Genomic DNA, 27,369 nt, shown 5'->3' with positions numbered 1-27,369 from the left:
CATTCCCTTTTAAGTTTTTTTCAAGACAGTAATTAAATGATAAGCCTTTTCGGATGATTTTTTTTGTCCAGCCATGATGTTTTTGACCTCCCTTCATGAAAAAATAGTTTTCGTTCTTGAATGTCTGTAAAACTTAAGTTGGCAAGCTAAGTCCTGCTACTCTCCGGAAGGCAGGCTTCTTAAATGTCAAGAGTTGATTGACATACAGTGCTGTACTGTATTCAAGCAATTGTTTAATTGGGAGTGTATAATTATCCAGTTTGATACTAAGTGAAGAATTGTTAAATCGATGAAAATCACAGGCTTTTACTGCCCAATTGAGTTGCTTTTCTAGGGTTGTCAGATTTTTTGAAATTGACGAAAACAAATAGCTGAATACTGCAGATGACACATTACAAGAAAATTCAGTAGGATTTTGCGCAAATGGTATGGTACTACGTTTCTCAGGACAATGTCTTTTTATTCCTTGCACCATCTTGCTGAATATTTAACTTGTTGTTGGTATAACAACTTTTTGTCGAAAATTACTCCGAGATATTTCACATTCTCAACTTCTTTTATTATATGGTTATCAACTTTAATAGACTCTGTTGCGGATGAAGTGCCAAGACAATGAACTCAGTTTTTTCTGAATTCAGTTTTAAAGAATGGTATGAAAAATAGTCAACAAGAGAACAAATTGATTTCTCTAAAGTAGCTTGCAAACAGTATTTTATTTGCCGAAAGTTTAAACAACTGCATCGTCAGCGTATTGGATTAATTTGCAGTTGATGAAATTGGGTATATCATTTACATATAGATTGAAAAGGAGTGGTGCTAAAACTGCGCCTTGTGGAACTCCTTGCCTGACCTCCAGCCAGTCACATTCAGCTTCTGGTATCGCTACTCGTTTATGTTGGTTACTGAGGTAACTCTTAATGAAAAGGATAACCGAAGAGCACAAACCAAGGTGTTTAAATTTTTTCTAGTAAAAGCGAGTGATCAATTGAATCAAAAGCTTTTGACAAATCTAAAAGCGCTGCAGTGACTACGTTTTTTTCATCAAGTTTGGCTTACAGTTTTTGTCAGAAACATTATTAAAAAATTTTTCTGAATCCAAACTGTTTTCGATATGAGGTTGTAATTTGATAGGTGTTTCTCTATCTGATCTTTGATTAATATCTCAAGAAGTTTTGACAAAGCAAGCGTTATAGAAATAGGCCTATAATTCAGCGGATTTTCAGTGTCTCCTTTTTGTGGATAGGTGTAATATTTGCCAACTTCAGTAGAAAAGGAAATTTGTTTTGTTTAAGAAATCCGTTTAAGAGAAAATATACCAGCTCTACTAAAATAGGAGCACCATCTTTTAATGCCCAAGCCGGAATAGTCGAAGGACCCAATGGTTTGTTTTTATTGAGGTTGTTGAGAGATTTACGACACTCAAATGTGGTAAAGAAACGAAACGAGAACATATTAGGGTTGACCTGCTGAAAGTTTTGTTTAATGGTTGGTTTATTCGAAAGATAATCACCAAGTTTACTACATTAGTAGTTCAGCAAATTCGCTATTTTTTGCTGTCAGTTATTACGTCCTCGAAGCAATTTTTTAAGAGAGAATTTTAGTTTCAGTTCTAGACTTATTTCTGACTTCGTTGATCAGATTCCATTTTTCCTGGAGCTGTTAGCAGACTCAATCAATTGTTTGAAAGCGTTCATAATCTTTCAGATACTCTTTACTCGTCCGATCTTTTTGTTTTAGGAAATTATCAATATTTTCTGATAAAAAAATGCCTTCCTCTTTTTTTGAGGCATTTTGTTGTGTTTGAGACAAACTTACCTGCAAGTGAAAAATTAGGTTTGTTGTTTCGTATAAAAATTTTTCTGATAGGTGCATGTAATCTGATTACATTTGCGATCAGACATTCAAAACGTGAAAACATTTCTTCGACATCATTAGATTCATAGATGAGGCTCCAGTTAATGTAAATTAGAGAATTTCTGAATTTGAGGGCATTGTAATTACGCTTATCAAATATCCATTTCCTGAGTGGTTTTTGTTTTTGGGTCAGCGTGAAATCAGTGAAAAGAATTTGTGCTAGATGATCGCTTTTGATAGAAGAGTCGATTACGAAATAGTATTTCCCTCTCAGCCCATTATCAGTTATGATATAATCTAATAAACTGCAGCTACCGTTCTGGTGCCTGGTTGCAGTTCTTGAATTCATCAAATGCAAGTCGTAAGGTCGAATATATGTATCCAGTTTCTGTTTTTCATTGTTGTTCAAGTAATTAATGTTGTAATATCCTATAAGGGATATTGATTTATTTTCAGTGGAAACCTCATCAATGCATAAAGCCAATTTTCATCCAAAAACTGAACAAAATTGCTTATTTGGATTGTAAGAAATATTAATCAAGATACTTTTGTGAGAGGATAAATTGCATTCAACCCATAGACTTTCAAAGGTCTTGGACATGTTGTTAAGGTCAATCCTGATTATCGAATTGAAAAAATTTGGTACTGATAATAATCCTCCTTTTTTATCCTGTCGATAACATCTGTGGATATCAAATTGCTGGGGATGAGGGTTTAAAAAACTATTACTATCAGTACTGGTCAACCAGGTTTCTGTTAAACCATAAATACAGTTTGGACCAATGTCATTGAGTAAATTTTTCAACAGTAGATGTTTTTTTGGATACTTTGACAGTTAGCATGAACAATTTTCAGTTGCATGGGCCATTTTTTACATTTTGTGTGTATACTGCTTAAAGTTTCCAAAGGTCCCGGGTTTCTTTCAATATACCCGTGAATTAACATAAGTTAATGAACATATAAAAGGAAAGAGCCCATATGAGGAAAAACATACGAAGCCGAAAACTTTCAGCAGGTCAACTTTTATCAAACACAATTAAAGTTTTTTCAATTTAGAATTGTAAGTGAGGCTCAGTGGCGTGGAAAAAATTAAAACGAATTTTTGCCTCATCAAAAAATAATATAATTTTGTCAGAATTACAGTTTTCAACATTACACTCAGTTATTGATGACAAACCGTTCGTGCCCAATGAATCAAACAATCAAAAAATTTCCATTTATTTCATCTAAATGTCAAGGTTTGACAACAATTAGTATGGATGATAACGATTAAATCATTGGTTGCTGTTTGGAGGCTGTGAAAAGTAGCGTTGCCGATAATTAGAGAACTTGTTCTGTATTTTATAAGAAGCGTTAGATGTTACCTTACTGAAGTCAATAACCCAATTGGAGGTTTTTAAAAGATATCCTAGCAGTATGTTTTTCAGGAATGATACTCCCAACTTATAATTTAAATGCACATTGTCATGGTACAGTTGGTTGAAATATGTGAAGCGTGGATTGTAGGTTGGAAAACTTCGCATAATATCATTTAGCGTAAGCACTACAATTGCATTATCAACATTTCCATAAGTACTATTTAGCAAATCATGGAAAACTGCAAATTTTTCATTTTTATCACTGTCTACAGGTATCTCCCTAAAGGGAGGAATTCCACACAGCACCATTGAATCGGGAGTAAACTTTTCCATGCACTTATCAACCTGTTTTTGATAGTCAGCAAACAAATCTTTAACATTTTTGGAAGATTTTGAAACGCTATTAGTCCCATCCTGCAAAATTAGGGTTTTTAGTTTTTTGATTCATACTTGTCAACAACTTTTAGTTTTTCAAGCGTCGAGGAACCCCGATAGGCATGAATTGCAACGTCCAGTTGAATAATTGCATCGTCATACAGCTTTGCTATTATGCTACTACCCAAAACACAATTCTCTTGCAAAATCGTGAATCCATTTTTTTTGAAATCTCTGACCTGTTCTTGGAACAAACCGAAACCATTGGGGGGTGATGCTGACTGTTCTTCAGACTTGTTGTCTTGTTCTTCTCCAAGGCAGGGATGGGCATCAATTTTCGTTTTGAGTCCCGTTAACACTTGTTCAATAACTAATTCTTTACGATGTAACTTATTAGACAAATCAACATAAAGTTTGTAGGAAGTATCTTTATTTAGCTGTTTCCATTCATCAAGAGTTAGCAGGTTGGGAAGTTGACAGCTGTCATGTATATTCATTGTTTTTATCTTCACAAGAAATGTTTTATGTAAAGGAAACTGTGAGAATTTGTTCAATTTAATGTGCACGAAACGATTTTGTGTATTCAAAAAAAGAGCAATTAAAAGTCAACTGTTTGAATGAACTTTCAAAAAATCTTCTGACAATATAAATATCAAATTGATAAAAACACGCATTACTAAACTGACGCTTACATTATATGCAAACCGTAATTTCTTACATAAGCATTAATTTAAAAACTGCGCTGCATCATTATATTGTAAAAATCGTTTCTGTTCAAGTGTATATGTGCGTGTAGTGTATGAGATGCAAACATTATGCTACCACATGTATAAGTGGGGGCTGAGGAAGTGTGGGGGGAAACGAGGATTCTTTCTGCTCCTTAGTGATTCCTTATTTTAGTTTTAAAAAAATGGCAGCACTAAAAGACAGTTTGATGATTTGTTTCCGGTTGTCAAAAAATTGTCAAAGTTATTATCATATTTAACTACAAAAATAGTAAAAACATGCATCATTCTTTGTCTGCTTACATTAGAAGCATGTTTAATTACCGTATATGTCTTATTTCAAAACTTGGCAGCATCATTAAATAGTAAATGCGTTTTTTTCCATAATTGTACAACCCGAATTTTCGGCAGTTAGCCAATTATAAGAGATGCCCAAGTTAGAGAGCTTAAGACCAGTAGCACACAAGGCTTGGAAGTTAAGAGATGCTGGTTCAAATCCAGTACTGGTCAATTTTCAGTAGTTGCTCCTGCTTAGACACCCCTAACAGATTAAAACAGTTGCCATCGCACACGGTATTAGTCTGCGTTTCTCTCCTCCTTTCTAATCCGACAAATGCTATTTTTATTATTCAAAAACTACAGTAGTCTCCACTAGTTATTCTTTTCACTTTTTTTCTTTCATATTTTATACACAGGTGTTATTAATTCTTACCACTTCGAAGGATAGTCGTTTGATGGGCTGGTATTGGGCTGCGGTATTCATATTCGTGGGTCTGCTTCTGTATTGTATGGCATTTGGACCCAACCCAGCCGGAGAATTTATACCAGGCTGCATTATGATGTCCTGGAAAAGTCACCCTTAAAATTTATTGGCACAAAAAACTTAACAATCCACAAAATATCATTCACAAAGAAAACGAGTTTAAGACAATAGCCATTCAGACCAGAACAAAATAGTTCAGAGAATCAAGCCTAAACATTGTTCAGGCACTGTAACGGGAAAACAGCTGAACCTATTTGTGAAATATGCTGCTCTCAGCAAATATATGTTTTAGCAAGTCATCAAAACTGGGTTCTTAGCTTCGTCAAATTCTTATTTTCAGTAAATGGATTTGACCACTTTTTACCCTTCTGATTCTCTAGATAAATTAGAAATTCAAATCCTAGACCTCCTCGGTCAATAAGGTTTATGTTCCAACATATGCATAGTAAAAAAGTGGCTGTTTCAAATGCGAACATGAATTACGTTATTTCGAATGTTCCGCAAGATATAGCGCCCTCTCCGGATTTAGGAATGAATTTCGACCTTCAGCAACCTCGTTTTTGCGCCTGATTTAGTTGAAGCCCACAGAAGTCATTTTCGGAGTCAGCTTAGTCGCATTTGATCACAATGGTACCTCACGGATAGTTAGCAACCTTTTAAAATAGGTGACCAATTTCTGGAAAATAGCCGCAGATGACAGCACTGATCGACAATAAGAGAAAAAAATTGACGACAGTCGAATTTTTTCTAAGTGTCAAAAGTGTCAAATTGGTCAAAAGTGTCAAATTGGTCTGCAAATTTATTTGATTCGATAATTATGGTGAATTGAGCGTCTAAATTGGAGGACAATAAGCTTAATACTAATAAAAGCAAGTAGAATACTCTGCTTCCATAACTTAATTCACTGAATCTTTACAAACTAAGTCTTAGAATTAGCTTTATTGGTTTATCCTGTTTTTGATTTTGTCCTTTTTTATATGGAACATATTCGCGTAAACTTGCTGAAAGAATTCTAATTTCAGTTGAAACGGTGAGTGTGGTAAATCGCGACTTACGTTAAACGAAAAACGTGATCAAAAGGTAAAACGATTTTAGAAAACAAAGCAGGACCAGTCCTGAATTGAACAAAACCAATACAGAACTATAAATGGCATCAGAGACACAAATCTCGATGGTTATTGAAGCATATCACCATACGTACAGAAACAAAGAAAAATCTGAAGAAACAGCTTTCGTTCCCCTTCTTTTAAGAACTCAGAGGTGTCAGTAAAGACGATAACAGCAGCTAGACCTTTCAAAAAAAGCATACCACAGATTTAACGGAAAACGATAAAGACAAGTGACAGGATAATTAAAAAATAAATGACTAACGCCGGGCGAATTGCTCTCAAACGACTGGCGAGCGGTGTGCTTCAGTAGTAGCCAGCTGGCGCTTAGGGATGCATCAGGTAGGTGAGTGTGAGCGGGGTGAGGGGGAGAAGCGATGGGGGGGCAAGTGATGGGGTTAGGGTTGTGGGAAAGCTGGACGAGTGGGAATCCAATCGCCGGGTTGGAGGAGGGTGGACAGGTGGGGGGGGGGGGGGGTGACAAAGGGGAGGAGTTGACAGAGGGGGGTCCAACTTTTACGACTAAGAAAACAGTTCTTCACACCTTTTGAAATTGTCTCCTCAAAGCAGTTTTAGTGAATCGCATACTTAGAGACTAGTAAGACGTGAGGCTCTAAGAGCGCTGCTCGGCCACTTAATGCCCTCAGAGTTCTACCCGTTTATCCCGTTTTGGAGGACGAAAAGTCAAAGGGGTGAGACGGAATATGAAAAACGAAAAATCGCGTAAGAAGAAGACCACTATAATGTAAAAAAAAGACTTATAATTGCTAAAACTTTCATTTGAGAGCAATTAAACAATTAAACAAGAAAAATCGAATTCCAATTGTCTTCGAAACAACGGAGTAAGTGCCATTAAAATGCGTATTTTGAAGCTATAAAATTAAACAATCTGCCAATAGAAGTCATATAGCCAGTGAGAACTCTCATCATTGAGACGAAACAAAAAGAAAGCAGGAGCAAAACAAGATTTTTCTCAATTTCAATAAAATCGTTAGTTCCAAACAGTGATGATTAAGCACATTGAACTATACTTAATTGTTCGCCCTCATCCCATGAGATCTGCCAATAACACGACTGACTGACGAGTACATTTTTTTGTACTCATCACTAAGTCGTATTATTGACAGATCTCATCGGATGAGGCCAAACAATTAAGCACAATTCAATGTGCTTAATGGTTTCTGTTTGGAACTAACGGTTTTTATGAAAGTGAGGCTAATTGTTTTCAAAAAATCTCGATGTTTGCTCCTGTTATCTTTTCTTTATTTTAGCTCCTGTTTTCTATTGTAATCTCAATACTGAGTCTCACTGGCTATATGTTTTCTATTGGCGGATTATTTAATTTTACAAGCTTTTAAGTACGCATTTTATTGGCTCTGATTCCGTTGTTTCAAAGACATAAGTGGAAATCGATTCACTAATTTTTCTTGTTTAATTGCTCTCAAAACAAAGTTTTTAATTATATTAGTCTTTTTACAATATAGTGGTAAAACTTAAAAAAACCTGTTATATGAAAGCAACGTGCCAGTGAATAAAAGCAAAAAAAACTGCAAAATGGAATCATAGCCGGCATATTGCCGGAAAATAACCGCGAGAGATGCTTGTGGCCTTCAATGAAATTGAAACAACTTAAGAAATATGACAGACATTAACCACCAGTCCTTTAATAGACAACTAGACTTTTTGAGTCAGATTTGGACTGTCATTTTTGTGAGACACGCGCGCGCCATAAGGAAAGAACCCTTAGAGAGCCTTTTCAAACTTAATATTCGGAATCTAAACCTCAAGACTCAATACTCAAGAATTAGGGCATATACGTTTGGCACTACTTCGATGAACACTATTGATTTTAAACCAGTAAATGTTCATAAAAATTAAAGTTCATTAAGTGAGTTCAGAAGACATTTTTTGAGTGTGGTTGATCACGCAATTGAGTGGGGTAGATCATGCAAAGCAGTAGAAGTCACTGGAAATGAAAACATCAATGGTCACAAGAATCATCGATGGAGACGACGTATCAAAAAAAACACGATGTCCCTAATAATAGCCGCTATCGCTTCACGGCTATGAAGGGAGTGGTTGGCTTCGTCAGTCGATAGCCAGGTTTAGTGAGGTCAGCTTTAGCATAACCGAAGGGACGTGAGGTGAGCGCAGCTGGGGGGGGGGAACGGTTGGAGGTGTGTCTTTGGCTGCACTGGGCCCTTACGGCCTGAACGATGTGCTGGGGTAGAGATTGGGGTGGGCGGTGAAGTGAGGGGATTAGTTGGGGGTGTCAGTTTCTGTGAATGAGCTGAAAGGCTCTAAGAGCACTTAATATTCGCTGGGCGCTACCTGCTTATTCTATTTTTGAGGACCAAGTGTCAAATGGGTCAGACAAAGAATCGATCAAGCGAAAAGTTACATAAAAAAGACCAACAGGACTAATATATTTGCTATAAAATTCGTCTGAGAACAATTAAAAAATAGCCAGTACGAATAAAACTCAAACTCAATTAAATTATATGCAAACAAATAGGGTCAAGATCAGAAAGGTCAGTAGCTAACAACAAAAAGCCTAAAAATTTCAATAACGCCTCTGTTAAGAAAACAAATAAAGTCCAATTTATTAATAGCATTACAATCTCAAAAACATTAGTGTTCCTGTATATTGCCCTGGAAACCCAACATGACCTTTAATTATTGAGCTTCAGCAACAGGGAATCAAAACCGACAAAACTTAAGGTCAATTCAAAATGATTATTAATGATTATTGTGATCATTGATGCAAACAAACACAATCAAAGTAAAAAAATCAATAGCTACCAACTTAAACAGCTAAACAGATTAATATATGCCTCATTAGAAAGCCGATAATGACCTGAAATTATTGAGCCCGGGCAAAACAATATTTAAAAACATAACCGACTAAACGTCGGAAGAATTGCTCTCGAACGACTAGTGGCAGCTCTAATCAATTGCAACCTGCTTCAGTCGGAGGGGGGAGAGGAAGCCTAAATGGGACTAAGAAGTTTAATAGTGGGCTTTAAATAACCACATTAAAGGTTAATATATACCACTATTAAGATTTAAAGTAAAAAATGGCACCAGTTTCGGCGCAATTTTCATTTGACTTTTAGCATTAAACTGCCACCAACTGAAATCAGCTGCTTGAAATTGTGATTGAGAGAATTTTAGATCACGCGAAACGCAAAAAGTCAAGGGCGTAAAAGTCACTCGAAAAGTCAAAATTTTCAAGCTAGAATTTTGAAAAAAGACACGTTTACCATAATTGCTATGAACTTCGTTCAAGAGCATTTAAAAACCGAAATTACGGCAAAACTCATATTTTAAGTAGTGTCAAAGCCAAACATACCCGGCAGATTGCCGGAAAATAGCCGCCGTTGATTCCCATGACTCTATTGTGATTGAAAGAAAAAAAATATCAAAAATTGATTTTTGTAAAAAAAAACATTTTTAAGTGCGATTCATTTTGATGTCATATTCGTAACTGAACATACTTCTGTCTCTCAGTGAGAGGCTACAGGGTCTAGTATCAATACCAATAAGCATTATAGATAGTAACTAAAACTTATGAGAACAAAGTTGAAGTACCGGGCATCTAAAAATGGGCTTTATGGGTTTATCACCTTTCTATTTCTGACTTCAATTTTTTTATACTGAATCTCTTCATTTTGAATTGCTTTGCTGAGCAGCTGCTGTTTAAAAGGACTTTGAGCAGAATGACAGAAGAGTGAAACTAGGCTAGAGAAGTAAAAAATATTACGCAAATGTCGAAAACGCGGCAAAATGGGTAAAGCGAAAAAGTTCGACGAAGTAAAAAAAACATAAACGGTAGAATACCGGAAACAACTCGAATCGTCGTGCATTATAATCTCTAACCTAACCTTACCGAAATCAGAACATCAAAATAGACAATAGAAAAAACAGCAAAAGTAGCCCAACAAACCACATTGAACTGTTTTAAAAAGGCCGACAATTTTTTTTAGGTGCGGGGAGCTAGGTGGCGCGGGTGGGTAGAATCGTCGTGCATTATAATCTCTAACCTAACCTTACCGAAATCAGAACATCAAAATAGACAAGAGAAAAAACAGCAAAAGTAGCCCAACAAACCACATTGAACTGTTTTAAAAAGGCCGACAATTTTTTTTAGATGCGGGGAGCTAGGTGGCGTGGGTGGGTAGATAGGTCGGGGAGATGGTTAGTGCTGAGGTAGTTGGGGGGATAGGTGGGGGTAGTTAGGTGAAGGGAGAGGGCAGTTTGGGGGTAGGGGCAGGTGGGGGGGGGGGTAAGGTAGTGCTGTGGTAGTTGAGGGGGGGGGGGTGCAGGGGCGGTGGGGGTAGGTAGGTGTTGGGGGTAGATAGGTGGTGGGGGGTTTGTGCGGTGTAGTTTAGATAATTAGGGGTGATTTATATAGGAACAAAAAATCTTGAAATGACCTCTTCGCCTTGAACATTACCAGCAGTTTCTAATTTCTATACATTACAAACGAAGCTACTGTTAAAGTCCAATGTTCTGAAAACAGAAATCAACAATCAAAAAAGGAGGTATAAGCTCGAATAGAAAGAAGTCAAAATTCAAGTTATGAACAAACTTGCTTTCTGCTAAAAAACCTGTAGAATCTCAATACTCCTCTTCGAGTCGTAAAAATAGGAGCGCTATAATAGCCGGCTGAGAAGATGAGGGCGGCTATTAAAAACGATAATAGCTATGACATGAAACCATAGCCTTATTCCATTTATACCTTATTAGAATGCCAATAAGACTTGCGATCAATGGTTCTAAGTGATGAGACAATAAATATATCAGCAAAAAAGCGCAAAATTCAAGAATTCACAATACATTATAAAAAAGATAGCATAGAAGTAAAAAACATAGCCGGAAGAATTCCGGAAACGACTCGAAGTGACAATCTATTTAAACGCCATCCAACTACTCATCAAACAAAACGTGCCTTCACTAATTTATGATTATCTTGAAACAAAGTCATGAAACCAAAAAGTAAACATAGCTGGCAGATTGCCAGAAAATAGCCGCAATAGATTCGTAGATCGGCAGTCTAAAAAAACAAGTAAAAAAGACAGACCAAAAAAATTCGTCTTTTCATTGAAGGCTGATCTGTTATAATTTGATTAAAAATCTGTATAAGTTATTGCTGCCTCTATTAGCTGATCTCGAATAACCTTAATTTAGAGTGACACACACCCATTTGACCTTATCTCTTGGTCATTTTTGAGAGTGAGGTAAGTTAAGTGTGACCAAAAATTTAAGCACGCGCATGAACAAAACTAGCCCCACTAAGAGCGAAAAATGACGTCACACATGCAATTCAGTTGAAATTGCATGTACGAATGAACAAAAAGTGGCAGTGACGTCATATGGTCGTAACAAAAATCATGACGAAATAAAAAAAAACCAAGAGAAGGCCAATAATAGCCTCAGCTATCGCTGTGCGGCTATTAAAAACAATAAAATCAAATCTGTTAAAATATGATTAAAATCTGATCAAATTTTGTTATAAATTGAGATCCCGAAAAAACTATCTCTGCCAAAATAACTTCATCAAAACAACTAGTACTTACAAAAACCACTTATTTGAATTTTGAAAAAATACTTCAGGCTAAAATTATGAAAAAAAATAGCTCTTAAAAACAACTTTCACTGAAAAACTGGAAAAAGTTACTAAATTTTTTAATATTTCAAAAACATATAAATCCAGAGAAAAATTACCTTGAGCCAAAGGGGTATCCAGATGCTCGCAAAACAATAGGCAAGTCATAACAGGTAAAGAAACTTAGCTAAAAACAGAAAAAAAAAACGAAAAACTTTTAAAAATTAAGAAAAATAGTTCCAATTTTCGCCATTTTTTTTGTCATATTTCTCAACAAAAAAATGATTCTTACCTACAAAACAGTAACCAATTGTTATCATAAAATTGCTCAAGTAGAAAGGGTTCCTTCAATACCCATTTGAGCAAGTAAAAAATAATCGTCAAAAAACGCAAAAATTAGCCCGAAAATCAGCAAAATACATTAAACATAACCGGCAGATTGCCGGAATAGCTGCGAAAGAATAGACTTGCGTGCCATATAATAGAGATAGAAACAGATACAGATCTAAATTGAAAAAAAATTGACGCCGCTCAAAAAACCAAGTAAAAAACATTCAGCAATAAATTAATAAAGCTTGTTAAAATTCATTCCGCAGAAGCCTCTTATTAGGGACCTTTATTGCACATATGAGTTCCTTTGACCTTAAACAAATTCAAATTAAACTTAAGTTTTGAAGTGCAAAAGTCATTTTATTGAGTGAGGTAAGTCACTTGTGATCAAAATCTAATCACGCAAAAAACTTTTGATAAAGCGACTGAGAAATGACGTCACGCGCGCAAACGCCGTTAGTGAGAGGAAGAAGTCATTCAGAAAATTTGACTTTTTCAGCTTTGCTGTGTGAACAAATCTAAAACGAAAAAAGAGCGTCAGACGACGAAACAAAAAAACCAAGAGCACCGCAATATAGCTACACTCAGCTTACAGCTTCGCAGCTATAAAAACCTCCGAATTATCATAAAAATCATATGAATTTCCATAAATTTTCAAACCACTACCGAAACCAGCCTAAAATTAAAACAAAATCATAACCAAACCTCTTAACCAAAATAAATGAAAAAAACTGCTTTAAAATGCCGCACGCGAACAAAAAAATTTCGCTCGCTTCGAGAAAATTTTTTCACACATCAATTTCTCTCAAAAACAGCGGTATGAACAAAAACCACTCTTTTCGCTCCGCTCTTAACTTTTGTTCAGCGCCAAAATCACTCAATTTTCACGCGTTTCATTTCCCGCTTCAAAAATCACTCTAATAAAATTGATTAAAAAAGGACTTCTCCAATACTCCTCTTCGAGTCGTAGAAACATTGCTGCCCATTGACGTCTGAAATCAGTTCACCACAGTTCACGCATTGAACAACTCGTGATAAATTTAATCAAGAAGTGAGATCGAACGGTCAAGCGAAATGATGTTTACATTTGATAAAGAGGTCTCACGGGTCTTTCACACAGGACAAACAAGAATCCAGCGAAGAAAATCAAAACCCACGCACGGTCTGTGCTAGACATAAAACTTGAAGAGAAGAAATACATAGCCGACTTAGGCCGGGCGAACGGCTCTCAAACAATTGGTGAGAGGTTGGGTTCATCGGCCAGCTGCTCAAGGAGGGCCAGCTCAACCTTAATCTGAGGGATGTGGAGCGGGGAGGCGGAGAGGTGATCAGAGTTACGTTTGGTATAAGAAGGAAGGATGATGGACGTGAGGAAGTAGGGTTTCGAGTAGTCGGGGGTCACACTCTAAGAACCGTCTTTCACACCATATATTTTTCTTAATATTTTCGGCGAATAGCAAACTTAGAGTCTAGCAAAGCGAAAGGCTCTGGGAGAACTGCTCAGCGACGTAACAACCTACGTACTTTACCTTTTTTTTTGAGATTGAAAGGCCAAAGAGTCAGATGAAAAGTCGGTAGCAAATTTAAAAAACCAGCAGGACTAATAATTGGTACTTCCTTTGAGCGCAGGTAAACATAGCTGATGTGACCCAGAGGTGGCCATAAGAATATGCCTCAACGTAAAAACAATCAGTTTTAAACAAAAGGTGAGGCATTGTGATATTTTGTATGAACAATTGTTGTTTCATTTAGGGGGGCCGAAGAGCCCGCCCGTCAATATTCAAAACAAAAACAATTCAACGGATCTGCTGAATATTTTGCCAGAAAACAGATTGCCAGAACAGAGCCGCGATACGCTTGTGGCCTCCAATTGAAACAACTACAGATATAAGACTTTTTTGGTTAGATTCGGACTGTCAATTTTATGCAACACATGAGCTCTATAAAGAAAAGAACCCTAAGAGCCTTTTCAAAATATTAGGAATCAAAAACCATAAGAATTATGGCATATACGTTTGGCACTACTTAGATGCACACTATTGATTTTTAACTAGCAAATATTCATAAAATTTAAAGTTCAGTAGGTGAGTTCAGAAGTAATTTTTTGAGTGATATAAGTCACGCAATTTACCTAAAAGCAGAACAAATGACGTCATGCACACGAAGTTCAACTGCAAAGCAGCAGAAGTCCCTTTAATGTTCACAAGAATCATCGATTGAGACGACGAATTAGAAAAAAAAAACACGATGTCCCCAATAATAGCCACGATCGCTTCGCGGCTATTAAAAACAATGACTTTTGATTTCTCAAACAAACCAGGCAGATTTCCAAGAAAAAGCCACCATTGATACCCATATCCCCGATTGGGATTGAAAGCACAGATATGAAAAACATAAACGACTACCGTCGGGGGAATTGCTCTCAAACAACCGGCGAGCAGTTGGCTCCATCAGTACCTAGCCACGGTTTAGCGAGGCCAGCTTTTAGCTTAATTGAAGGGGCGTGAGGTGAGCGCAGCGGAGGGGGGGACGTTGGGAAGAGTCTTTTCAGTAGCACAGAGCCCTTAAAGCCTGACCAACGTGCAGGGGCGAGAATTGTGGGGGGGGGGGGAGGCTGATGTGGGTGCGAGGTAGGGGATCAATTTCAATTTCCAAGAACCGATCTGTACACAAGTGTAAGTCTCCAAAACAGTTTCTGTGAATCGCATACTTGGAGACAAGTGAGCTGAAAGGCTCTAAGAGAATTTATCGCCCATTTAGAACCACCTCTTTATCCTGTTTCTGAGGACGAAAACTCAAATGAGTCCGACGAAAAATCGGTCAAGCGAAAACTCGCATAAGAAAGACCAATAGGATTAACACAATTGCTAAAAAAATCGTTTGAGACCAGTTAACAATGATTTCCTAAAAAGTTATAGTTAAGTCATTTAAGATAGGACATCGCGCCACATAACAGTAGCTGAAGTGGGGCATCAAAAGAGTTAAGGAAAGAGAAAGCGAGAGAGAGAGAGAGAGATTGTGTGAGAGAGATAAAATGTAAACGAGTACGAGAAGGAAAGGAACCCCAACCGACAGAGAGAGAAAGAGAGAGCTAGGAGTAATTTCAACGATGAGATTCAGCTCTGCAACTATAATTTTCTAGCTTTGTTATTAAATCATATAATACAAAAAACTAAAAAGTGCAATTGTTGAAAAAGCATCCAGATTTCACAGTAGAAGAAATTCTCAAGCCCATTTTTTGTCTCTGGCGTTCTGTCATGCAACCCATCTGCATGACCTTAAGTTTCATTAGCTAGTAATGATCGTCAAACTCAAAGAAAAAATACAAAAATTTGAAAAAAACAATAGCATTTTTCAACATAATCTTGCTAAAATTTGCGATATTTTTACCATCAAATCATTTCATTGTCTCAGGAGATTATCCAGTATCCCTATTGCAAGCCTTTCATAGTTTCACTGGCTCCTAAAGATCGATAAACTTGGAACATAAAAAAATTTTCAGAAAAATTGAAAATTAAATTCTGTCAAAAAATTGTAAAAACTCGAGGAATTAAATATTTCATAACTTTTCCATTATGTCTACAAGCCATGCAGCAGCTTGTGATCAAATCTTGGAGGAGGTCCTTGGACCGTGGTGCCAGATAAAAATCGAAAAAAGTCATTAATATTCGAACTTGAAAAAATTGCAATTTCCAAAAACTTCAAAAAATTTACTTTGCATCTAAAAACATTGCAGTAACCTTAAATTAGGAGGACATTCCGTTTTCAACATTACCCTAGAGGACATTCCGTGGCTTCTCAGAGTTGAGAAACCTAAAAAAAGACAAAACTTGAAAATAGCAAGTTAAATAAAAAATTAAGAAATTGCCAAAATTTGTGATTAGAAGTTGAAAACTCTTCCACGGGCAACAAAATTTCCAGTAAACAATTATTAGACCCTAAAGGAGGTTTTTTGACCCCTGAGGATGGAAAACCTGAATAAAGACAAAAAATGACAAAAACTGAAAAGAATATTGCAAATTTTGTAAAAAGCTAAAATTCGTGGTTTAAATCTTGAAAAACATTCCACTACATCTAGAAGCTATGAAATAACCTAATTTCAAACTCTAGAGGAGGTTCCTTGGCTCTGGCGGCTGCAGAAATCTCAAAATTTACAAAAACTTTTTCAAAAGACAACTGCAAGTTTTATCAAAAAACTTTGCTAAAATTTGTGATATTAAAAGTTGAAAACTAATCCACGACCAGCTTCTCAGGGAGGGCCAGCTCAACCCTAATCTGAGGGGTCTGGAGCGTGGTGGTGGAGAGGTGATCAGAGTTACGTTTGGAATAAGAAGGAGGGGCGAGAGGAAGTAGGGGTTCGAGTAGTCGGGGGTCACACTCTAAGAACCGTCTTTCACACAATCTATTATTCTCAACACTTTCGGCGAATAGCAAACTTAGAGTCTAGCAAAGCGAAAGGCTCTGGGAGAACTGCTCAGCGACGTAACTACCTACGTACTTTACCTTTTCTGAGATTGAAAGGCCAAAGGGTCAGATGAAAAGTCGGTAGCAAATTTAAAAAACCAGCAGGACTAATAATTGGTACTTCCATTGAGAGCAGGTAAATATAGCTGATGTGACCCAGAAGTGGCCATAAAAAATATGGCTCAACGTAAAAACAATCAGTTTTAAACAAAAGGTGAGGCATTGTGATATTTTGTATGAACAATTGTTGTTTCATTTAGTGGGGCCGAACAGCCGCCCTCCAATATTCAAAACAAAAACAATTCAACGGATCTGCTAAAATTTGCTTCATAAACAAAGCTGACCAGAAAACAGCCGCGATACGCTTGTGGCCTTCAATGAATTGAAACCTGAATTGAAAGGAATTGTGGCCTTCTGTGTATTGAAACAACTTAAGAAAACATAACCGACTAACGTCGGGCGAATTGCTCTCAAACGACCGGCGAGCGGTTGGCTTAGTCAGTAGCTAGCCACGGGGGGGGGGGGGGGTGCACCTGGGGCTGATGGGGGGGGCAGCACTGGGTTGGGGGGCAACAGCGCGGTGGGGGGGGGGGGGTTGGAGGCAAAAGTGGGGGTGGGGGGTCAACAGGGGGGGGGGGGGGTGTCTCAACCTTTAAGAACCGCCCTTCACACCATAAGTATAAAGATAAGTCTCCAAAACAGTTTGAGCTGAAACAGACCTGAAAGGCTCTAAGAGCACTTAATGCCCGCTGGGCGCTACCTGTTTATCCCGTTTTTGAGGACGAAAAGTCAAAAGCGTCAGACGAAAAATTGGTCAAGCGAAAAATCGCATAAAAAGACCGACAGGACTAATATAATTGCTACAAACTTCGTTTGAGAGCAATTAATAAGACTTTTTTGGTTAGAAACGGACTGTCAATTTTATGAGACACACATAGAAAAAACCCTAAGAGCCTTTTCAAAATATTAGGAATCAAAAACTCAAGAATTATGGCATATACGTTTGGCACTACTTAGATGCACACTAATGATTTTTAACTAGCAAATATTCATAAAATTTAAAGTTCAGTAGGTGAGTTCAGAAGTAATTTTTTGAGTGATATAAGTCACGCAATTTACCTAAAAGCAGAACAAATGACGTCATGCACACGAAGTTCAACTGCAAAGCAGCAGAAGTCCCTTTAATGTTCACAAGAATCATCGATTGAGACGACGAATTAGAAAAAAAAACACGATGTCCCCAATAATAGCCACGATCGCTTCGCGGCTATTAAAAACAAGGACTTTTGATTTCTCAAACAAACCAGGCAGATTTCCAAGAAAAAGCCACCATTGACACCCATATCCCCGATTGCGATTGAAAGCACAGATATGAAAAACATAACCGACTACCGTCGGGGGAATTGCTCTCAAACAACCGGCGAGCAGTTGGCTCCATCAGTGCCTAGCCACGATTTAGCGAGGCCAGCTTTTAGCTTATTTGAAGGGGCGTGAGGTGAGCGCAGCAGGGGGAGGACATAGGGAAGAGGATTTTCGGCTGCACAGAGCCCTTACGCGCATGACCAACGTCCAGGGGCGAGAATTGTGGGGGGGGGGGCTGTGGGTGCGAGGTAGGGGATAAATTTCAATTTCCAAGAACCGATCTGCGCACCACAAGTGTAAGTCTCCGAATCAGTTTCTGTGAATCGCATACTTCGAAACAAGTGAGCTGAAAGGCTCTAAGAGAATTTATCGCCCATTGAGAACCACCTCTTTATCCTGTTTCTGAGGACGAAAAGTCAAATGAGTCCGACGACAAATCGGTCAAGCGAAAACTCGAATTAAAAAGACCAACAGGATTAATACAATTGCTACAAACTTCGTTTGAGAGCAGTTAACAATGATTTCCTAAAAAGTGATAGTTAAGTCACTTAAGATAGGACATCGCGCCACATAACAGTAGCTGAAGAGAGTTAAGGAAAGAGAAAGCGAGAGATAGTGTGAGAAAGACAAAACGTAAACGATGAAGAGAAGGAAAGAAACCATAACCGACAGAGAGAGAGAGAGGGCTAGAAGTAATTTCAACGATGAGATTCAACTCTGCAACTATAATTTTCTAGTCTTGTTCGTAATTGAATCATAGAAAAAAAACTGAAAAGTGCAATTATTGAAAAAGCTTCCAGATTTCGCAGTAAAGAAATTCTCAAACCCATTTTTTGTCTCTGGCGTTCTGTCATGTAACCCCATTTTTTGTCTCTGGTGTTCTGTCATGTAACCCATCTGCATGACCTTAAAAGTTTCGTTAGCTAGTAATGATCGTCAAACTCAAAGGAAAAAAATTTTAAAAACAATTGCATATTTTAACAAAATCTTGCTAAAATTTGCAATATTATTATCATCAAATCATTTCATTGTCTCAGGAGATTATCCAGTATCCCTATTGCAAGCCTTTCATAGTTTCACTGGCTCCTAAAGATCGATAAACTTGGAATATAATAATTTTCAGAAAAATTGAAAAGAAATTAAATTCTGTCAAAAAATTGTTAAAACTCGAGTAATTTAATTTTTGATAACCTTCCCATTATATCGAAAAACCATGCAGCAGCTTGTTATCAAAACTTGGAGGTGGTCTTTGTACCGTGGTGCAGGATAAAAATCGAAAAAATTCAATAATCGAAAAACTTGAAAAAATTTGCAATTTGCTAAAAATTCAAAAATATACGTTGCATCTAAAAACTTTGCAGTAACCTAATATTAAGGCCTAGAGAACATACCGTGGCTCCTGAGAGCGAAAAAACCTTACAAAAGACAAAATTTGAAAAAAACTCTTCCATGGGCAAAAAAATTTCCAGTAAACAATTATTAGACCTTAAAGGAGGTTTTTTGACCCCCTGAGGATGGAAAACCTGAATAAAGACAAAAAATGACCAATACTGAAAAGAATATTGCAAATTTTGTAAAAAGCCAAAATTCGTGGTTTAAATCTTAAAAACATTCCATTACATTTAGAAGCTATGAAATAACCTAATTTCAAACTCTAGAGGAGGTTCCTTGGCTCTGGCGGCTGCAGAATCCTCGAAATTTACAAAAAACTTTTTCATAAAACAACTGCAAATTTTATCAAAAAACTTTGCTAAAATTTGTGATATTAAAAAATTGAAAACTAATCCATGGCCCAATAAAAATTTTCAGTAACTTATTATGAAACCCTCAAGCAGGCTCGCTGCCCCAGGCGTCGCAAAACTTTGAATAATGACAATAAATGTTAAGAAATGTCAAAAAATTGCAGGTTTTATATATAAAAAAGCTGAAATGCGTGATAAAATTGTGAAAAATACTATAAATTTGCATGTTTTTGTTTGGAGTACCAAAACATATAACTCATAAAACGGTCATAATAGTACTTATATCTTAAAAAGTGCTTCCCCAGCATTAACTAGCCTCAACTTTCGATTGGTCCAACCATAATTCGAAAAATAACGTAAAATGAAACACTTTGGGCTCAAAAACTCCTAAAAATGACCTTTAAACCTTAAACTACGACCTTCTCAGTAGCTGCACCATACTATGCACTTGAAAGACTACTAAATACGGCTAAGAGCCTCTATTGAACCCTCAGGCCCACTTGGCGCTACCTGTTTATCCCGTTTTTAAGAACGAAAAGTCAAATGGGTCAGACAATAAATCGGTGAAGCGAAAAATTGCATAAAAAAGAGCAGCAGGACTATTATAACTGCTACAAGTAGAGGCACTATCAATAAGCATTAGAGATGACAACTAAGACTTATAAGAACAAAACAGCAGGCATCTAAAACTGGGCGTTAAGGGCTTATTACGTTTGTAATTTTGAATTCTCTTCCTGATACCCATTCTCTTTTAGATTGCTTTGCTTAGCAACTGCTGTTTAAAAGCACGGAAAGCAAAATCACCGAAGAACGAAACTGTCCTAGAGAAGTCAAAAAGATTTCGAGCAAAATGAGTTAACTTGAAACAAATTATTATTCTACTAAAAAAACATAGCAGAACAACTCTTGATACATTTCAATAAATTTTCATTGACTAAACAAGAAATTGGACCTTGAATGGGCAATAAATGGATTGGGAAAACAACTTAATAATCCCATAGAAAGTTAAAAAATTAGCAGAAGTCAAAATCAAATAGCCGCATGTGAACAACAGAGCCGGCAGATTGCCGGAATAGCTGCTGAAGAATAAAGCTGCGTGCCGTATAACAGAGATAGAAGCAGAGACAGATCTAAATTGAAAAAAATAGACGCCGCTCAAAAAGCTAGGTAAGGAACATGCAGCGATAAATTAATGAAGCTTGTTAAAATTCATCCCGCAGAAGCCTTTTATTAGGAACCTTTACAGCACGTATGTGTTCCTTTGACCTTAAACAAATTCAAATTAAACCCAGGTTTTAAAGTGCAAAATTCATTTTATTGAGTGAGGTAAGTCACTTGTGATTAAAATCTAATCACGCAAAGAACTTTTCCTGAAGAGAGTGAGAAATGACGTCACGCGAGCAAACTTTTTCAGCTCTGCTGTGTGAACAAATGTAAAACGAAAAAGAGCGTCAGACGAAACAAAAAAACCAAGAGCACCGCAATATAGCTCCGCTCAGCTTACAGCTTCGCAGCTATAATAAAACACAACCGAGAGAGCAAATTTTTGTTGAAACACCAGTTTCTCAATCTATTTTGAAATTGAAGAATTCACGCCACCAAACCATTCGCTCTTTAGCTCCACTTCCTGTTCCTGCGTGGCTAAAATCACTTCTCCAATTTGACTTTGGAAGTCATAAAAGTATGTGAACAGCTCTTTAAACCAATAAAAGACGGATATTTTCGGAAGGTTTTAAAGGCTTCCTCCTAAATTAACTAACTTCAACAAAGAAATTTTTCGATAACGGGTAAACTAACGCTTTAAAGCTCAGTTGAAAAAGTAATTTTAAGACTCTTTGAAAACACAAAAGCATTTTGCCATTTAAAAGCTTGAATAGAAACATAGAAACGATCTTAAACATACAAAGATGAGCCCAAATAATTCCATTGCAGAATTTCGGATAAACCTTAAATTAAGCATCTAAGCATCTATTGAAAAACATTCTCCCGGCCGTTTGGCGTTAAGATTATGATAAAAGCGACTGCTAAGTTACTTAGTTTGTTTCTTAACCGATGCCCTCAGCCAAAATCTGTTCCCTCCAGCTTTGAAAATAATAATATTCGGAACCACCATCATGCTACCAATAAAGGCCACGCTCCCTTTCGTTTTGCAGCCTTTAATGAGTCTCCACCTTGAAACAAAAAACAATGTACTTTGAAAAAACCCTTCTAAAATAACGCTGCAAATGGGGTGTTTTCAAACTAAACTCCTATAAAGCACAACAGTTTTCAAGCAAGTTGGGGAGCTTCCTTAGCCGCCATTTTGTTTCAATCTACCACACAACAGACAAGTTAATCGAGCTTCGGAAATGCACAGAACACCGAAAGTAATTCCATTGACGAAAAAGAGTAATCGCAGGGTCGATTCTATTGTAGCCTGCTTCAGCAAAAGGGAGGTTGTAGTGTGGCAATAGATTTAAATTATGTCATTTCGAAACTAACACAGAGTTCGGCTACTTAAGATTCTGAATGCCAGAACAATGCTTTTAGATTTATTAAAAGTCTTTTAATATAATTCTTTTCTATCCAAAGATTTCATTTCCTTCGGCAGAAGTTAATAGTAAAAAAAGTTGTCAGCAATCTATTGCAATTACTTAAGCATTAAGTTTGGTTGTCAATGAAACTTTGGCGTTTTTACCTTTATGGGCCCTTCGAAGGTAGACGGAATTGCAGTCCAGCTTTCTGGATCGTGTGATCTCAGATTGGGGGCACCTGGACTTCTTGACATCCCCTGAGGCCTCAACAGCTGAATATGCTCTGGATCTTGCTTCAAGTATTCGCCCAGCAGCCTACATGTCTACAAAAGAAAGAAATATGGCAAATCAAAACTTTACTATCCCAGCCCGTTTTGAAGTACTTCATCGCAGTTCACAAGAAGTTCATAAAATCATATGTTTGCGAAATATCAAACAGGAAGAGCAAGTCTTAAGGAGATTCTTTTTATTCAATAATTTAAAATTCAATTGTGAGATCTGAATGATCGAAACATTGTACAGTTTTCACAACCAAACAACAATTCAACTCAAAAGCATGCAACTCTGCATCGCCAATACAAAGTATAACATAACCAGTAGATTGCCGAAATAGCTGCCTAATTGAGTTAAGTGCCGTACAATATAGATAGCAACAGGTATTTAACTGAGTTGATGGATTTATCGATAAGATACAAAATATTTTCAAAACCAAATACTCAATTCCTTAATTCATTTCATTCCCAAAGCCTTGATTTTACCGCCCTCATTAGCATTTGTCCTTTATTAACCTTGAAAGGATTTAGAATCCTATGAAAAGCCCTTAAATTTAAAGTGCGGTAAGTTATTTATGCTTAACACTACTATTAAGACAATTCAGCGTTTAAAAAAAATTTACGCTAATGAGCGTAACAAATAACTTCAGGCACATAAATACAGCTGAATAGCTGACGTGTGATCAAAACCGCTCTTTAGAGCTTTGCGGTGTGAAAAAATTCCATGCGAGAAATGATTGTCAGACGATGAAACAAAAGGAAAAACCAAGATTATCGCAATATAGCTACGATCAGCTTACAGCTTCGCAGCTACAAAAAAAGAGTTTTGCCAGATGAGCAAGAAGAAATCTAGCACACTGATCAACACAATACTCGAGAGAAGCAACTAAGCGAAATAATACGTCCCTTTTTCACAAAGATCTGATCAGGCGTGTTTGAAAAACGAGCAAAAACTTCCCGAAATGGAGTGGTATTGGTTGTACCCAAAAGGTCTTCAAAACTTGGACGAGATGCTTTTGATTACCAAGGTGCTGTCTTGTGGAACAAACTCCCCAAGTGGATCAGAGAACAGAATGGAGTTGATCAGTTCAAATCAGCTTTAAAAACATTTCTTTTCCGTGAACATTTTTACTCCTAATACGGAACAGTACCCTTCTGAGTCTGAAGAAAGAAGTGTATAAACAAACGATGATGATGATGATGAAAAAAGAATGATGTCAACAACAGTCCTCTTACTTTAGCAAGTGTCCACTTGGTGTTGATATTAAGAGTGATGCACTTCTGGTTCCACATCTGGTGCTGCTGCTGGTGGTTCTGTTGCTGAGCTGGACTCATCGGCTGGCCATTGTGCTGGACTGCTGTTGCGGCTGCGGGAGGCACTCTCTCTACAAACGTGATGTCCACCATGAATGAGAGGTTGATGAAGTAGTCCTTGGCAAGTGGGAAGTGCTCCGTCTCCAATTCCTTGCCTACAAAACACAAAAACGCTCAGCTAACAATTTGATCGGGAACTTAGATGGTACAATAAAAAGGCGCCCGTTAAATATGCTTAGCTGCTTAAGGTATACTCCAAAGCAGTTTCATTTTACCACAATGGATAACTTATTAACGATCAGCGCTAGCCTTTATATCAACGGAGCACGGACCGCAGTTTTGACAGCATCTAACACACGGATGAAAATCACCAAACAGACCACTCAGAGCGAAAAAATTAAAGCTTCAATGCTTTTCTTTTCATGTTGGACTGAAGTTCAAAAATCTTATCTTCGGAAGACAACTTCAACTAAAGTACACTTCAACTGTTGACAAATTCAAGCATCCGTCAATTGAAATGCAAAAAATTTCTTTCTTCAAACTTATGCATATGAAATCAGGCAGAAAATCTTATATACAAGCAGCAAAGACGCAACCGGCAAGTCCTGCATCAGAATCAAAGCACCCCTAAGGGAGATAAGATTTAGAAATCTGATATTTCACAATAGCGCCTGGATTTGCCGCAGCCAATTCCAAGCAATTCGGCCAAAAAACCAAAAAAACTAAATTATCAGAAAAAATCATCCCCATGAATTAACAGGGGAAACACCATCTAAAATTTAGAAATCGTAATAATGAACTATTGGGAGCATACAATCTGGTATCCTTGAAAAAAGTTACAATCTTAAAAGTAGACAAAAACTTATAGACTGAAAAAAGCAGACCGAGTTAAAATTTATCTCAAAAAAATGGAACGAAAACTCAAGTCACCCCTTGAAAATGCATGAGTCATCAGGCATATAAAAATCTTAGTAATTGAACTCACGTTGAAACAAATATTAGCTTCACAAATGGAATTCGAATAATTCAGAGTCATGTACAATAGAAATCTATATTTTAAAGATTTTCTTGAGAGTCATCTTTAATTGCAGAAATCTTTGTTTCAATAAGTGCGCTCTTAAGGCAATTAATTTTTATCAAGAACACAGATACAGGACAACGATTGAAAATCAAAAAATCTTTTTTTATTCACAAAAACCACTCAATTGTAACAATTCTCCCAGCAGATTCTCAGAACTGCATTACATTAAAAGAAACCAACAAACAAAATTCTATAACTCAGAAAAAGGCAGAAATCATTAAAATAAAAAATCCAAAAAAAGGTCACCGATTATCTTAACGAGAAACATTAAAACGCAAAAAACGAGAATTCGAAGCAGAAGGAAGCAATGCAAAAAAAAAGATAACGTAGCCAGCAGAATGCCGAAAAATAGCAGCCGTTGACTCCACTGATCGCCTTTTGGATGGAAACAGATTAAAAAACAAACCGACTGACGTCGAAAAATTGCTCTCAAACAACAGGCGGCGCTAGTTAATTCAGAGCCTGTAGCCTCAAAGTTTTCCTTATAGGTGCGAAAACTTCAGCCGAAGGTAGGATAAGAACCCCGACCTGCTGCTTCCGATTCCTTCACCTCGGCGGAGGTATTAACCGCTGGGCCATCAGGGATTTATCGTCGAGCCCCTAACAATCGATTTTGTTCGGACAATAAACTTTAATTCGGAGTGAAATCAATTGAAATCTCTCAAAAATCAAGAAGCTCGTGAAAAAGTCATTTGAGAAGTCAAAAATTATTCTAAAAGAAAAGCGCAAAATGTTCAAGCAAAAAATTTGCATAAAAAAGACGGTTAAAATAACTGCTTCCCAATCGAGAGCAATTGAAAAAGAGAACAACTGAGGACAGTTTAATACTTTTTCTAAATGACAAACATAGCCGGTAGATTGTCAGAATAGCTGCGAAAGAATAGACCTGCGTGCCGTATAAAAGAGATAGAAACAGATACAGATCTAAACTGACACAGCTCAAAAGGCAAATTTAAAAACATTCAACGATAAGTTAATAAAGCTTGTTAAAACTCATTCCACAGAAGCCTCTTAAAAGGGATCTTTACTGCACACATGAGTTCCTTTGACCTTAGACAAATTCAAATTAAACTAAAGTTTTAAAGTGCAAAAGTCAATTTTATTGTGTGAGATAAGTAACGTATGATGAAAATCTGATCACGCAAATGATCTTAAAACCTTTGCTAAGGAGAGAGAGAGAGAGAGAGAGAGAGAGAGAGAGAGAGAGAGAGATGACGTCACGCGCGCAAACACCGTTAGTGGGAGGAAGAAGTTATTCAGACAATTTGACTTTTTCAGCTTTTCTGTGAGAACAAATGTAAAAAGAAAAAGAGCGGCAGACGCGAAACAAAAAAACCAACAGCACCGCAGTATGCTCTGCTCAGCTTACAGCTTTGCAGCTATAAAAAGTCTTTACATGTTTCACTGGATTCAACAAAAGGTGGAACTCAGCCTGTAAATATGAAAACAAAAAGCTTACCACTAATACAACTTTAAGCATCTGAAAGTACTAAGTCTGAACAGCAAGTATTAGTGCCCGGGTTTAATCCCGTTTCTTTTGATTGTGTTTCTGACCTTGAACGTATTCAAAGAAATTTTCTCAGAACTCTAATTTACATTGAGTTGCCACATTAGGTGGGGTAAGTCGGAAGTCAAACGTCAAAATGATGAATTATGTAAAATGAAAAACGTGATTGAAAAGTAAAAATTAAAATAACATAACAGGACAAGTCCAGGAATACAATTCAGAGAAATTTCAATGACTAAAAAAACTAGACCTAGAATGGACTATTAATGGAATGGGGTGGAATAATCAATTAGAAAATCCGATAAAAAAAATTGGAAAACATAAACCGACAAATGTCGGAAGAATTGCTCTTGAACGACAGGCGAGGCAATTTAATTCATTCATGGTCTTTAGTATAGATCAATTTTTCTTTATGGGTGCAAAAAACCTCGACCCCAGCGGGATTCGAACCACTGACCTCCCGATACATGCCCACCCGCACTAACCACTGCGCTACAAGTCACTTAATTTTCCTATGCTGCAACCGATTTTATATTAGCAAAAAGCTTTACTTCGGAGCACTAGAGATCACTCAAAAATAATGAACGAAAGTGTCAAAAAGTCACTTGAGAAGTCAAAGAATGTTCTAGAAGAAAAGCGCAAAATTGTCAGGCGAAAAATTTGCATAAAAAAGACAAACACGTTTACAATAATTGCTATGAACTGCATTCAAGAGCAATTAAAAAAAGTAAACATCGAAGCCAAAGTGCCTCATGTCAGCAAAAATATCCACTCGCGAGATAGACTTTAGCTCAAACACCGTAAATCTGACTCTACTTTAAAATTAGAGTGAAAAAATCCACGTGGTAAAACAACTCGCTTTTCAACTCCACTGCCTGTATCGGCGTGAAATACAACTTCAAATTGACATCAAAAATCTAGAAAACGTGTGAACAGATCTTTGAAAAAGTAAAATGACAGCACTCTAAAAAGGAGAGTGCCTATGTAATAGCCGT

The 27,369-nt window shown here is 37.0% G+C and overlaps 1 protein-coding gene across 1 annotated transcript in view; it reads right to left on the bottom strand.

Moving 5' to 3' along the window:
- LOC142335898 (ubiquitin carboxyl-terminal hydrolase 7-like) overlaps window positions 1-27,369 on the bottom strand; it is a 65,952-nt gene that overhangs the window by 16,094 nt on the left and 22,489 nt on the right. Inside the window, exons 17-19 of the mRNA XM_075384258.1 lie at window positions 23,709-23,941; window positions 22,365-22,523; window positions 5,025-5,156 (exon numbers count right to left, since the gene is read on the bottom strand). Of these exons, the coding sequence (XP_075240373.1) occupies window positions 5,025-5,156; window positions 22,365-22,523; window positions 23,709-23,941 (524 nt within the window). The remainder of the gene's footprint in view (window positions 1-5,024; window positions 5,157-22,364; window positions 22,524-23,708; window positions 23,942-27,369) is intronic.

Source organism: Convolutriloba macropyga, chromosome 3 (assembly GCF_964194025.1).
Source record: "Convolutriloba macropyga chromosome 3, txConMacr16.3, whole genome shotgun sequence".
Classification (NCBI taxonomy): Eukaryota; Metazoa; Xenacoelomorpha; order Acoela; family Convolutidae; genus Convolutriloba; species Convolutriloba macropyga.
Note: the sequence above shows the minus strand (reverse complement) of the source record. Positions and strands in the feature narration are given on the sequence as shown.